Source organism: Mchenga conophoros, linkage group LG1 (genome assembly GCF_057382185.1).
Source record: "Mchenga conophoros isolate Kocher_MC1m ecotype Shallow Benthic linkage group LG1, M_conophoros_male_GT1.1, whole genome shotgun sequence".
NCBI lineage: Eukaryota > Metazoa > Chordata > Actinopteri > Cichliformes > Cichlidae > Mchenga > Mchenga conophoros.
In genome coordinates, this window is record NC_140526.1 from 42,809,736 (window position 1) to 42,825,172 (window position 15,437).

Genomic DNA, 15,437 nt, shown 5'->3' on the forward strand with positions numbered 1-15,437 from the left:
GTGCTTCCATCCAGTTCAGTTTAGCTTTTTCAGGCTCCGTTTGAAATCTTTTTCCTAAAATGGAGAGGTCAGTGCATCATTTGCACACGACACCGTTTCTGCTTTCCCCGGAGCAGTAGAGGCACACTGTGATCACAGCACACATCTGGATCTTATAGTCTTTTTATTTTCAGTATTTTCATCTGAGAGAAGAGAAAACAAGCATATTTCTCAGATTCAGCATGTTTGGATGTCTATTTTCTCCCTGTTAGCATCATTTGAAAGCAGGGGCATCTGTCAGGAATAAGTCTGTGTAACGGTCTCTCTGAAGATATTCCTGTCGATGATGTTTGGGAAGGTGAAGACGTGTAATCCTGCTGAATGTAACCTGGTGATTCTTGGTGTGATGGGCTGCGGGAAGTCAGGTCTTTTAATCTTTCACTTCAACAGATGTTTAATCTTCCTTTTTAAACTGAGGGCTGACTGATTTGCTAGATTGTTTTTACTTGTAACCAAATAACTGTTTTAGCAATTCATGTTTAAGAATCACAATGTTACAACTTCAGTGAGCCTGCATGAACACCAGATCCACCAGGAAATAAAGTAAAAGATTTTCAGTAGTAAGTAGAAACAAAACATTTCAACTTTCCAGAGGAAGTTGTTTCATGAGATGGACAGTTCCATAATTCCCTGGGTGGGTTTTATTTAGCATTTTCCCTCAAACGTTCAATGTGTTTTTGTAGCAGTGGTTTTCTCATGCCCCTCACTAACCCTGGTCTCTTGAGGCTCCGTAAATTCTCTTCTGTCTTTGTTCTTGTTTTACAGCACTGACAGTAAAATTTCTCACAAAGCGCTTCATCACTGAATATGACCCCAACCTAGGTAAGAAAACAGACAGCATTGCTGGTCGATGGTGATGAAAGTGCTGTATTTAAAGTGAAATTTCCACCCAGTATATTTCCCCTTCATGCTCAAGTATTTGTATTGTGTCTTGGAAGCCAGTTTCACCATATTGTTGTTTGTGTTTTACAGTTGTAATTGTCTTCAGCCTGTTGTGTTTCCTTTTAATGTGACTTTTGTTAAGTTTCTGTGGGACACATTTTCACTCTTGAGTGCATCACCCCACCCCCATGCTGTTCTGGAGCCGATTACGTTCAGAGTTTCAAATGAAAATGGACTGAATACGTTTCATTTTCATTGATTCTTTTACTCGCAGTATGCTGTAAGTGATATTTAGCATCTCTGCTGAAGAGTCATATGTACAACCTGTGGAGCCTTAACGTTCTCACTGGGATTTGTGTGCGCAGATCTAACATTATGAATGAGAAATGACTTCGATTTGTAGATTTGTTTAAAAACAAACTTTCACATTTTAGACATTTGTACACAGTCCCAATTTTCAGAGGCTCAGAAGTAGCTGCAGAGCCAATGGTTTTGTTGTCAGGAGAGTGGCCTGGCTCCAGTCAATGAATCAGAGAGCAGCCTGGGGTTCAGTATCTTGCCCAGCGGTACATTGGCATGCAGACTGGAGCAGCCATGTATCGATCCCTAGTGGATTACCTGCTCTACCTTTTGATCTACAGCTGCCCCTAGAGAGGCGTGTTCCTCTGTCTTTCTGTGACAAACTGAGTAAATAAATGATCTAGAGTTTATAAAATATGTTGTGTTGAGCTTCTATTTGGTGGCTATTCACCGAAAGTCTTAGTAGGAGTTCCAAAGAGATGCTGGTGAGTAAAGGCGACTGCACTTTAATCACATATTGATGAATTGAGTTAAAATCCTCTGTGATGGTGTACAGAGGCAGAATTACAAACTGTATCATGGTCTAGAAGCACTTATTATTCTCTTTGACCTGGTGACAAACAAAAGCGATTTCTATATCTCCTCTTTTCTCGTGTAAGGGACAAAGTCAGACCTGAAAACAGTGACTGACATGTAATGTTTAAGCGTATGCACTTTAACATTTTAGACTTTTAACCCTCAGCTGTGATGGAACAGACTCATTTATTTCAATGAACATAATTATTTTTCTATTCTTTGTCATGAATTCATGAATTTCTGCACTTTGTTTTATCTGCAGTAGCATTGTTGCCTTTTACAACATTTTGAGGTTCTTTATAGCTCTCTAGCATTCATTCCTCTGATGATGCCAATGGCTGCACTCAGTCGGTCCCTTTTAAAGTAAAATGATGCATCAAATGCCCCTTAATATGAGTGCACTTAGAGACTGAAACAGAATGCCCGAATTAACAAAGAAGCTTGATAACCTTTATCTGGAGATACCTGTTTATCTGGAGTTTTGTCAGATTAGATAAAGCAAAGAAAGCCTGGCTATGTTGAATTTCCTTCTTTGTATAGCCCTAAGGTGCATCTGAATATGCAGATAATCCTAGAACCTTCATGCAGTGGGCTTCTTTCTTTCTTAACCTTCATTCAGACTGAAAACAACCACTGAACATGATCAAGGTTTTTTCAAAAAGCTGCAAGAAGCCTTTTCACCCCCTGTACTGTGCAAGCTGCATTTCCCACAAGCTACACAAGATTATAAAAGTTAAAAAAAAAAAAAAAATTCTCTGGTCCCCTCCCCAATCAGACCAGGAGTGACATGTTTAGCCGCATGTTCTCCTTAAATTGCTGGTTGTCTGAGTGGTGTCCCAGAAACGATGTGGGCTTCATAGATAATTGGCAAACCTTCTGGAGGAAACCTGGTCTTGTTAGGAGAGACGGCATCCATCCCACTTTGGATGGAGCAGCTCTCATTTCTAGAAATATGGACAAATTTATTAAACCCCCCAAAATATGACTATCCAGAGTTGGGACCAGGAAGCAGAGTTGCAGTCTTACACGCCTCTCTGCAGCTTCTCTCCTCCTGCTACCCCTCCAAAAACCCATCTCCATAGAGACTGTGTCAGCTCCCAAACAGACAAAAAACAAACTAAAAACCATCAACAAACGACTTAAACATAAACAATTACAAAGAAAGAACAATACAGTATCCACATCTGAACCAAAGAGTAAAACAGTGAAATGTGGATTATTAAATATTAGGTCTCTCTCCTCCAAGTCTCTGTTAGTACATGACTTAATAATTGATCAACAAATCGATTTACTCTGCCTTACAGAAACCTGGTTGCAGCAGGATGATTATGTTAGTTTAAATGAATCAACACCCCCGAGTCATTCTAACTACCAGAAATCTCGAAGCACAGGCCGAGGGGGAGGTGTGGCAGCAATTTTTCACACCAGCCTATTAATTAATGAAAGACCAAGACAGACTTTTAATTCATTTGAAAGCCTGATGCTTAGCATTGTCCACCCCAGCTGTAAACTCAGAAACCAGTCTTACTTGTTATCATCTATCGTCCACCTGGGCCTTACACAGAGTTTCTGTCTGATTTCTCAGACTTTATATCTAATTTAGTTCTGAGCTCAGATAAAATAATTATTGTGGGTGATTTTAACATCCATGTAGATGCTAAAAATGACAGCCTCAACATGGCATTTAATCTGTTATTAGACTCAATTGGCTTCACTCAAAATGTAAAAGAACCCACCCACCACTTTAATCACACTCTAGATCTTGTTTTAACATATGGCATCGAACCTGAACATTTAACAGTGTTTCTTGAAAACCCTCTCCTGTCTGATCATTTCCTGATAACATTTACATTTGCAATAATTGATTACACAGCAGTGGGGAGTAGACTTTATCAAAGTAGATGTCTTTCTGAAAGTGCTGTAACTACACTGTTAAAAAAACCATCCTAAAACAACGGTAATATTCCGGCAGCTGGGGGGCCAAAATACGACTGTGAAATAACAGAAAATAACTCCCCATAAAAATACGGTTATTTCCAGTAATGAAAATACAATTAGTTGCGCTAATTTGACATGGGATCTCGCCTTTTTCAAGTGCTGCTAAACATTAAATCAGGAACATGTTAATGTGATTAAACAATGAAATCATCTATAAATTGGAAAAAAAAAACCATCTTAAAAAAACGGTAATATTCCGGCAGCTGGGGCGCCAAAATACAACCGTAAAATAACAGAAAATAACTGTCCCATAAAAATACGGTTATTTTCAGTAATTAAAATAGAGTTTGTTGCGCTAATTTGACATGGGATTCTGCTTTTTCCAAGTGCTTTTAGGAACATTTTTACGTGATCAAACAATGAAATTACCTATAAACAAGGTCACTGAATGTGGAAATATGAAACATAATGCGTAAATGTACAGAAATATACAGTTAACAGTTGGTTTAAATAATAATTGATTGCATGCCCTGGGACAGACTGACAGAGGCGAGGCTGCCATATCGCACCATCGGCCCCTTTGGCCATCACTAGTAGGCGGAGAGTCTTGACCACGGACACAACGACGGAGAGTGTCCGAGCCGGGGCGCGAACCGGCAGTCTTCTGATCACAAGGCGAACTGCCAACTCTTGAGCCACGATCGCCCTAACTAGCAACGATAATAATACTTATGTGATGTAACACAAGCTTATAGGGATCATGTTATATACTTTTCCATAGCATTAGGGGCGATCGTGGCTCAAGAGTTGGGAGTTCGCCTTGTAATCGGAAGGTTGCCGGTTCGAGCCCCGGCTCGGACAGTCTCGGCCGTTGTGTCCTTGGGCGAGACACTTCACCCGTTGCCTACTGGTGGTGGTCAGAGGCCCCGGTGGCGCCAGTGTCCGGCAGCCTCGCCTCTGTCAGTGCGCCCCAGGGTGGCTGTGGCTACAATGTAGCTGCCATCACCAGTGTGTGAATGTGTGTGTGAATGGGTGAATGACTGGTTGTGTAAAGCGCTTTGGGGTCCTTAGGGACTAGTAAAGTGCTATACAAATACAGGCCATTTACATTTGAATTCAACAGTTCAATCTTTCAAATATTGGACAGATATTTGTGAAATCATGAAACATTTGTGAATGTATTTTAACAATCTAAATATGCATATGTACAGACAGATACATTTAATAATCATGACAATTATGTTGTATTACATTACAGTGATTTAACGTTAATTTACATTCACATGTGAAGTCAAAGTCTATTTACGTAACTTTAATGATATTCTAGAAGAACAGAACATTACTGTAAAATGCAGTAAAATACCTTCATATTAGGGTTTTTTCCTATGGTCGCAGCCATACCCGCGAACTTGTTGTTGTTAGTTCACATTCATTGGCCGATGCTTAGCGTCATGTTATTTATATTAACTGCAATTCCTACCTCTATATTTCTTTTTCAAAATATATAATTAGCACAGCGTGTCCGTGCAATGTTTTACATTGTGGCATGCAGAGAAATCTTAACAACGAAGCTCACAGAGAGATTGAGCTTGTTATTTAACCCCAAGCTGGTAGGGGGAGCTATTTATTGAAACACTTGCCAGTGCTACAATGTGCCTCAAGGTTCAACAACAGCACAACAGAAGTCACTCTCTACAAAACAACAGCTGTCAGTGACGCTGCACCACGGCGTAAACACAGCATTCAAGATAACAGTTAAAAGTAACGTAACCATAAACAATAAAACAAGAACATCTAAACAGCAGCACATGTCCCAAGGCATGATGGGAGACATTCCTGGATGTATTTTTACGAGCTAAATATGCATATGTACAACAAAATATATTTAACAAACAAGTAAATTGTGTTTTATTACATTTACAGTGATGTTATGTTATTTTACATTTGACATGTCAGATCACAGTCTACTTTTGTAAATGTAATGATATTCTAGAAAAACAGTACACAACTGTAAAATACACAGTAAAATAATGTGACATTACTATTTTTTGGAACAGTGTAAGTTTAAGAATATAATCCACCCACTGTTATCATCTCCAATGCCCTGTACCAACATAGAGCAGAGCAGCTATCTGAACGCTACCCCAACAGAGGTCGATTATCTTGTTAATAATTTCACCTCCTCACTACGTACGACTCTGGATACTGTAGCTCCTGTGAAAACTAAGGTCTCTAATCAGAAGTACCTGACTCCGTGGTATAATTCTCAAACACGTACTTTAAAGCTGATAAATCGTAAGCTGGAGAGGAAATGGCGTGTCACAAATCTAGAGGATCATCATTTAGCCTGGAGAAATAGTTTGCTGCTTTATAAGAAAACCCTCCGCAAAGCCAGAACATCTTACTATTCATCACTGATTGAAGAAAATAAGAACAACCCCAGGTTTCTCTTCAGCTCTGTAGCCAGGCTGACAAAAAGTCAGAGCTCTTTTGAGCCAACCATCCCTTTAACGTTAACTAGTAATGATTTCATGAACTTCTTCACAAATAACATTTTTATCATTAGAGAAAAAATTACCAATAATCATCCCACAGATGTAATATTATCTACAGCTACTCTTAGTACCATTGATGTTAAGTTAGACTCTTTTTCTCCAATTGATCTTTCTGAGTTAACTTCAATAATTACTTCCTCCAAACCATCAACGTGTCTTTTAGACCCCATTCCTACAAAACTGCTCAAAGAAGTCCTGCCATTAATTAATTCTTCGATCTTAAATATGATCAACCTATCTCTAATAATCGGCTATGTACCACAGGCCTTCAAGCTGGCTGTAGTTAAACCTTTACTCAAAAAGCATCTCTAGACCCAGCAGTCTTAGCTAATTATAGGCCAATCTCCAACCTTCCTTTATATCAAACATCCTTGAAAGAGTAGTTGTCAAACAGCTAACAGATCATCTGCAGAGGCTTGTTTGAAGAGTTTCAGTCAGGTTTCAGAGCTCAGCACAGCACAGAAACAGCTTTAGTGAAGGTTACAAATGATCTTCTTATGGCCTCTGACAGTGGACTCATCTCTGTGCTTGTCCTGCTAGACCTCAGTGCAGCGTTCGATACTGTCGACCATAATATCCTATTAGAGCGATTAGAACATGCTGTAGGTATTACAGGTACTGCACTGCAGTGGTTTATATCATATCTATCTAATAGACTCCAGTTTGTGCATGTAAATGGAGAGTCCTCTTCACACACTGAGGTTAATTATGGAGTTCCACAGGATTCAGTGCTAGGACCAATTCTGTTTACATTATACATGCTTCCCTTAGGCAGCATCATTAGAAGACATAGCATACATTTACACTGCTATGCAGATGACACCCAGCTCTATCTGTCCATGAAGCCAGATAACACACACCAATGAGTTAAACTGCAGGAATGTCTTAAAGACATAAAGACCTGGATGGCCGCTAACTTTCTGCTTCTTAATTCAGATAAAACTGAGGTTATTGTACTCGGCCCTGAAAATCTTAGAAATATGGTATCTAAGCAGATTCTTACTCTGGATGGCATTACCTTGGCCTCCAGTAACGCTGTGAGAAACCTTGGAATCATTTTTGACCAGGACATGTCCTTCAACGCACATATTAAACAAATATGTAAGACTGCTTTCTTCCATCTGTGCTACATCTCTAAAATTAGAAATATCCTGTCTCAGAGTGACACTGAAAAACTAGTTCATGCATTTATTACTTCCAGGCTGGACGACTGTAATTCATTATTATCAGGAAGTCCTAAAAACTCCCTGAAAAGCCTTCAGCTAATCCAAAATGCTGCAGCAAGAGTCCTGACAGGGACTAGAAAGAGAGAGCAGATTTCTCCTGTTTTGGCTTCCCTTCATTGGCTTCCTGTTAAATCCAGAATTGAATTCAAAATCCTGCTCCTCACATACAAGGTCTTAAATAATCAGGCCCCATCTTATCTTAATGACCTTGTAGTACCATATCACCCTATTAGAGCACTTCGCTCTTGCTCTGCAGGCCTACTTGTTGTTCCTAGAGTATTTAAAAGTAGAATGGGAGGGAGAGCCTTCAGTTTTCAGGCCCCTCTTCTGTGGATCCAGCTTCCAATTTGGATTCGGGAGACAGACACTATCTCTACTTTTAAGATTAGGCTTCAAACTTTCCTTTTTGCTAAAGCATATAGTTAGGGCTGGACCAGGTGATCCTGAATCCTCCCTTAGTTATGCTGCAGTAGGTGTAGGCTGCCGGGGGATTCCCATGATGCATTGAGTTTTTCCTTTCCAGTCACCTTTCTCACTCACTATGTGTTAACAGGCCTCTCTGCATTGAATCATATCTGTTATTAACCTCTGTCTCTCTTCCACAGCATGTCTTCATCCTGTCTTCCTTCTCTCACCCCAACCGGTCGCAGCAGATGGCCCCGCCCCTCCCTGAGCCTGGTTCTGTCGGAGGTTTCTTCCTGTTAAAAGGGAGTTTTTCCTTCCCACTGTCGCCAAAGTGCTGCTCATAGGGGGTCATATGATTGTTGGGTTTTTCTCTGTATCTATGAAGCGCCTTGAGGCGACTTTTGTTGTGATTTGGCGCTATATAAATAAAATTGAATTGAAATTAAAGGACATATTATATTTTACACAGGCAAGGAGCACACAGGCCAATGGAGCAGAGCTATTGTTATAATTAAAATCAGAAACATTACACTGATAATATTCGGGTTCTTCTTATTTTTATTCACTGCTCCATTACTGTGTTTACTGGAATTGTTTACTTCCTGCACAGCTATAGAAAGCCTTTGAAAAGTTAAACATGGCTGTTCTGTGTCCTTGCATATACAGAAGACGTCTACTCGTCTGAGGAGGTGGTGGACCAGCAGCCGGTCACACTGAGAGTGATGGACACCTGTGAACAGGTATGAGCCAAAATTTGGTTTTCATACAGGAAATTATTCTGTGGCCTATGTCTGGTTTTCAAAATAAAAGCCCCAGAATGGTTTGCACTTTTCCTAAATAGCTTGCAATTACTTACTGGTTCATATTAAGACGTGTCAGTGGGGTAACATTTTCAAAATAAAATCTTCTAGTTAATTTTAGAAAATTTACATGATACCTAGGACGGTGTCTGACTTGTTTTTCTTTCCTTTTTTCGATTGTCTTGTCCTGCGCTATCAGAATTATTGTCTGAATTCCAAGAAAAATGCCCAACAGATGTGTCTGTGACGGTTCTCAGTCATCCAGGTGATTGTAGTCTAAGGAGCTTGGAAAGAAAAGCCTTTGGACAACTTTAAGTTTCTTGAAGATGTTTCACTTCTCATCCGAGAAGCTTCTTCAGTTCTAGGAGCAAATGGTAGAGAAGCTTGTCTGTTAAGCCCTATGGGGAGTGCCCCTAAGAGGGTCACGGACCCCCTACTAATCCTCTACCTAATCGCACGAGCCAAGGTGTGAAAACAGGTGTGTGTCACAATCAGCCAAGGTTTCGAGTGAACCCATTGTGAAACCTGGCCCCACCCGATCATGTGACTTACTGAGGTCAGATGGCCCAGGATGTGAGTGGGCCTTAAGGCGTCTGGGAAGGGATATCAAAACTGGATTATAGATGGCAGAGAGTTGGTGTCGTAAAAGATGCTTCTTTCACTCCTCTTTCAAACCATCTGTCCTCTCTGTCCAAAATGTGAACATTGGCATCCTCATAAAAAGTGACCTTTGACCTTTCGGTGTAGATGGACAGCCGAGTCTTGTCTGGTTGAGGTGGCTCTTCTATGTTGTGCCATGTGTTTATACCAATCCTCGCTGCTCTGTACAGCATACACTACGTTGTCAAGTTTGGGTTTAGGAGTTCTGTGTTTGGGATGAACCAGTTTGTGTCTGAGTGTGTGGCTGGGTCTAAAGTACACTGGGATGTTGTGCTCGGAAAAGACTCCTGAGTTTCTCTGATAAACCTGCTACATAGGAGATGATCGTTCCGCTTGTCTTTCTGATCCTCCCTAGTTGGTGTCTGATCTTCTTTTCTGTGCATCTTTGCTGATTTGGTGAAAGCCCAATTAGGCTAACCACATGTTATAAGAGCTTCCATGTTACATGTGTGTGTTCCCTCTTTTTCCCTTCTGGCTTAGTGGGAACATTTTCTGCACGGTCTTGTAAGCTGCTTGTTTAAGTGAAAATACATTGATGGGTTTTTTTGCACTAATAAAGTTGAGGAGTTGTAAAGTATTTTGTCTCGTGTCAGTTATATCGTCAGTTATATCGTTATCGCAAATTTTCAAATGTATATCGTGATAAATATTTTTGGTCATGTCGCCCTGCTCTACTTCAGATATCCAGCACCAAAACTCTGAACTGGTGGAAAGAACCAAAAGAGCCTGGATGTAATTGTCAGGTGTATTACCGTGACAGTGTGAGCAGTTGTTAGATGACGTAAAGGCCATCTTGAACATCTGTTGACCTGTATAGTGCACTCTACGTAGTATTTTGTATTGTATTAATAGTAGAGTGGGATTTCTAATCAATTTAAAGGTTTTTCAGCATATCTGACACCAGAAGTTTTGGTCTAAGCTGACTGATAGATGCACTTCCCATTTTGCAAGGGAAAAGATATCGATACATCTATTTTTGAGAGTGTCCTGTAGATATCTGACTTTCAAAATAAAAGCTTGTCTGCATACCCAAGGTATCAAAATGCCCCCCACCCGCACGTTTTTTACTTTTTATTTATTTATTTATTTATTTATTTATTCATTTACTCTGATAAATCTGCTCAGCTTTTTATCCAACTTTTTTCCATCCAAGCTTTTGGCAGCAAAACACTGGTCAGCTCCATTAGCAGCAACATTGGACATTCATTTCTCTAGAAATTGAGATAATTAGTGCACTGTGCTGATAGCAAAATCTTTTAGTCTAGAATCTAATGACAGCTCACACAGTAATTTACAGAAAATGAAATTGAGTATGTGTGTGTGTTTGTAGGAAGGTCCAGTGAACAGTGAACGTTATCTGTCATGGGCAAACGTCTTCCTGGTGGTCTACAGCATCGATAACATGGAGAGCTTTAATGGCTGTCAGCTGTACCTGCAGACACTTGCCTCACACAACAAAACCTTCAGGCCACAAACTCCCATCATTCTTCTGGGCAACAAGAAGGACATGGACAGATACAGGCTGGTATCTGTGTGTGTGTGTGTGTGTGTGTGTGTGTGTGTGTGTGTGTGGCAGCGTGTAAATTAGTCTGTAGACCTTTTCACTGAAATTAGCCACATGAAGAAAGCTTTGTCTCAGACGTCCCTGGAGAAATGAAAAAGACACCAAAGTCCTCATTTGTAAATTTGACTACCTTTAGAACACCTTTTTGATTTACACTCATTAGACACTTAATTAGGTACAATTTGCTGGTACTTTGGTTGAACCCACTGATCATGAGACACAAACAATTAACATATGTTTAACTTCCATCTGTAATGCAGTGGACTCAACAAACCATTGTTGACGGTTAGATACTCAAAATAATTGGACAAACTAGTATAATTTAAAATAAAATTTTGGATTAAAATGCTTTGCAGTCAATGACTGCCTAAAGTCTTGACGCCACGATCATCACCGGGTGCTGAGCTCATTTACAGCAGTCACTGTTTTTTCTCTCTCTGCCTTTAGTTTCGGCTTTAGCAACTGAAAAGCTCTGTTGTGCTGAGAACGAGTGACTGAGCTGAACATTGAAAAATATGTTATTTCTTTGTCTGCACAAACTCTTGGGTTGGTGTTGGAGTGTCCTTTGGGTCATTATCCAATCGTACTGTCTGCTGTCTGATCCGTATTGTTATAAACCTTCGTTTTAATTCATGAAGACATCTGTTGGTTGCAGACTATGACAGTGATACTTGTTGTAAAGGTGTTTTTCCTAATCAGAGAAGTTTGTCCTATCAGACAGGTGCGTCAGTCGGATGGTGAGGCCTTGGCGTCTCATTTTGGATGTGTATTCTTCGAGGTGTCAGCCTGTCAAGACTTCCACTCTGTACAGCAAGTCTTCCATGAGGCAGTGAGGAGGGCGAGGAAAGGCGGTGCCTGTGGCTGCTTGGTCCCCGCCATCTGTGCCAGCGAGGACAAAGCACTTCTGGGTGTCCCATCCTTTACTACACCATGTTACAAGGAGCTGCCAGTGCCTGCCAACGCGAAGCTGATCACAGTGAAGACATCCAGAGCTCAGAGCAAACGGAGAGCTTCCACTCTCACCTTACTCAAAGGGTTTAAGATATTTTGACACATTCTACTGCATGTCCTGTGATACTGTAAGAGAGTTGTAGGTCCTTATGTAGACAGGCTTCTGAAGCAGCAAGAGCAGCTCCACCCTACAGACATTTGGCAGGTTCAATGAAAAAGCCTGAACAATCTTAACAGAGGCTTTTCTTAATATGTTGATTTTATGTTGAGGTTTTACACTGAAAAAACGGCCATGTTGGATTTACTTAACTCAATAGTGGACATTGGTTGCACACAACTGCTTTGCCTTGGCAGAAATTTAAACAACTGAGATAAATCAACACAACGTATTCATGTTCAGTAAACCTGTGCATTTTGTGTTGATAAAACGCAAGCGAAACATGTTCAGATGGAGTAAGTTGAGCTCTTGGAATATTTTAATCCTTCACAATTTTGTCATTTTATTTCAACACTGTTCAATAACTTTTACCACAGTACTACTTGGTCACTTAAATACTACATGGTGTCTTCATATTACATAATGTTCAACAAAGTCTGGTTAACATAAAAAATGAATGAATCTACAACAACTACCATCCTCCTATCTTGGTTGCAGGGGGGCATAACCCTGAAGTGATAGGGTAAGAGGCGGTGTACACCCTGGACACCAGTCTATCAAATATAGACAAACAACCACTTGCACTCACAGGTAACTTAGAATCGCCAATTAACCTAACCTAACTCTAATGACTGCATGACTTTTAACTGTGGGAAGAAACTAGAACACCCAGAGAGAAACCACTGTAAACTAGCCAAACTGTGGATTTGAACTCAGGACCTTCTTGCTGGGAGGTAACAGCACTAACCTCCATGCCACCAATCCAGGTATAACAAAAGTAGGAAAGCAATGATTTCATGGCTTGATGCAGAATCTTCTGTGCATTTTTGCCCTTGACAGGTTAAACCACAGTAAATAGCGATAGCACACACGTGGTGTGTCTGTAGATATCTGCCTCTTATAATTCCACTGATTTTCCTGCAGTTTGAAATCTCGTGTGATCTTGTGAATTTTGTGAGACCAGCAACTAACCACTCTCACTAGATTGGGAAGGACACTGTCTCAGCTGAACTCTGGACATACACATACACTGATACACACTCATCCCCCCTCCCTTTCCTTTTTTTTTTTTTTTTTGCCTGTCCCATTTGGTTCTTTAGCCATCAGAATTGTTGTCTGAAGACCAACAAGGATACCCAATGGATTTACTTTGCCAAATGGATCATCGTGGCATTGCCGTATTGGTCCATTTGGTCGATCTTTGTTTTTATTATTTATTATATTTTATTTCCAGATGTTACAGACGGGACAGACATGAGTGAGAGATAGGAAAGGGAGAAAGAAAGAGGAAGGAAAGGAAAAACAGAAGGGGAGAGGGACAGTGAGAAAGGGGGGGAGAAAAAAAAAAAATCTCCTGGATCACCTGTTGAGAGAAGAATAGAAAACAAGCAAAAAAAGACAAAAAAAAAAGAAACAAAGCAACATACTAAACACAACACCATCGCATTAATCTAGCTAAGTGTAAACAGCAGTAAATACTAAATATTCAATGTTGTTGTGCAGCACGCAGGACAGATGTGCTTCGAAGTAGCAGCCAAGAAAGGTGTAATTTGGGTCTACGAGCAGTGAACACTTGTGTGCATACCTGTGTGGATCAGCGCGCTTGTATTCCAAAGGTTTCTCCATGTAACGATCTGCTAGGGAGTGTGGGGGGGCCACAGCCCCGTCCTCCAGGGTGTGAAGCGGGTATGGAGGAGATCAAAACTCCAGACATCCAGAGGCCCCCAGAACACAAGAAACCATGGAAGACCAACAGAGGGGCAGCCGCGCCACTGTTCCAGTAAGAGCTGAGGAGAGTCCCAGATGAGGGCTCACTCAGCAGCCGCGGAGCAGAAGCCAGGGGGAGTTGCAGTGACGCGCCCGTGAGCTCCGCCGGCAGCCAGCTGCGCCTGAGTGACCGAGCCCCAGGCCGAGAGGCCGGGGGCACCCCACCCCCGAAGGGGCCCGAGCGAGCCCCAGGCTCCAGGCCCCGATAAGCGGCCGCCAAGGAGTGAGCCGGTGTGTACCTGGACGCCCATCCCCAGACACAAAGAACCACCAACGCACCGACACCTGAGGGAGTCCGCCACTGGCAGGGGAAGTGGTGGTAGGTGGAGATAGGCCTCCAAACCTTGGAGGGCCTGAGGTGTCCCCAGAGAGGTGGCGTCTGATACCCAACCTGACATATAGACACAGACATACAGGCACACACAGACACAAACATCCATTCCCACCCTCATGCTCTCATATGCACTTACTCCACACTCAACCAACGTGGAGACAGACATAAAGAGACGCTGTACACACAATCACACTCCCCAAGCGTACTCTACAAACCGGGTCTAGGTACCCTTGCCCCTGGAGGGGGGAACTGCACCCAGACCCAGGTGGTGTTACCCTTTTCCCTGCGGTGGGGAGAGGCAGACCACCCCGACTCCGTAGCAGCAGGGAGGCCCCACACTCCAGACCGCAGTCGGACGGCCAACTCCTCCTACTAGCCCTCCCCCTCCAGCAGGCCGCAGAGAATGGGGGTGAGAGAAGACTCCAAACCTCCCTCCACCCGCTCATTGTAGTGTTGATGCATGTGTGTTCTAAGGTGCATTTAAAACCCAGGAGGGCATGGAGCTACCTGCCAGAGAGCAGCAGGTAAGCGCATGGTCCCTCCTGCTAGCCCTCAATGTCTAAGTGTATTTAAAATTGAGAGGTGGGCAACGACGCCAGGGGTGGGGTGTACACCCTGATGGTAATTTGGACTCCGTGATTGTGCCCACCCCCAAGATCCTATATGTATGTGTAATGAGAGTGTGAATAATGTGAATGTCTAAGTTGTGGGATAAAATTGAGGAAGAGGCAGCCAGAAGGGGACAGAGGGGGGGTAGCCTCCTCTGCACCCTGGTGACATACCCCTACTCCAAGGCCCTGCATGTGTGGGTGGTTGTGGTGCAGCGGGAAGAGAGAGGCAGCTGGAGATGGGGAGGGAAGGAAGGGAGGGGCAGGTAACCCCTCCCTGGGGCCAGCTCCCCCGCTGACCCCAGTAGGCACCCCCATCCCCCCTCCCTTTCCAAACGCCGTCGATGCTTGTTCCCTCCTAGAGAACACGGCGGGTTTGGGCCCAGCGCTGGAAGAATAGCTGCAGGGCAGGATGGCTGCTGTGTTTGCTTGGGACAACTCCTCACCCCCCACCCACCCCTGTTACTGGTCACGTGCTCCATAATGTTGTGCTGTGGACATTTATGTGCTTTCTGTGCAGAGGAGTTTTTTGTTTCCTGTTCTCATGCTGTCCTCCCAGGAGCTCAGCATGAGTAGAGGTCTCCTTTTTCCCTCTTGGACTTTCCCATTGTTTTGTATTTCAGTGTTTTTCTGTAATACTACCGGTCCCTGACCTGTCTCCCCATGTGATGTCTG

The 15,437-nt window shown here is 42.4% G+C and overlaps 1 protein-coding gene across 1 annotated transcript; it reads left to right on the forward strand.

Annotated features, from left to right (window-relative positions):
• Window positions 1-322: 322 nt before the first annotated feature.
• On the forward strand, window positions 323-14,065 carry rasl12 (RAS-like, family 12). The gene is made up of 5 exons (XM_085281427.1): window positions 323-404; window positions 805-861; window positions 8,588-8,661; window positions 10,712-10,902; window positions 11,663-14,065. The coding sequence occupies exons 1-5, from the start codon at window positions 323-325 to the stop codon at window positions 11,994-11,996; spliced, it is 738 nt and encodes a 245-aa protein (XP_085137553.1). The 3' UTR covers window positions 11,997-14,065.
• Window positions 14,066-15,437: the final 1,372 nt, after the last annotated feature.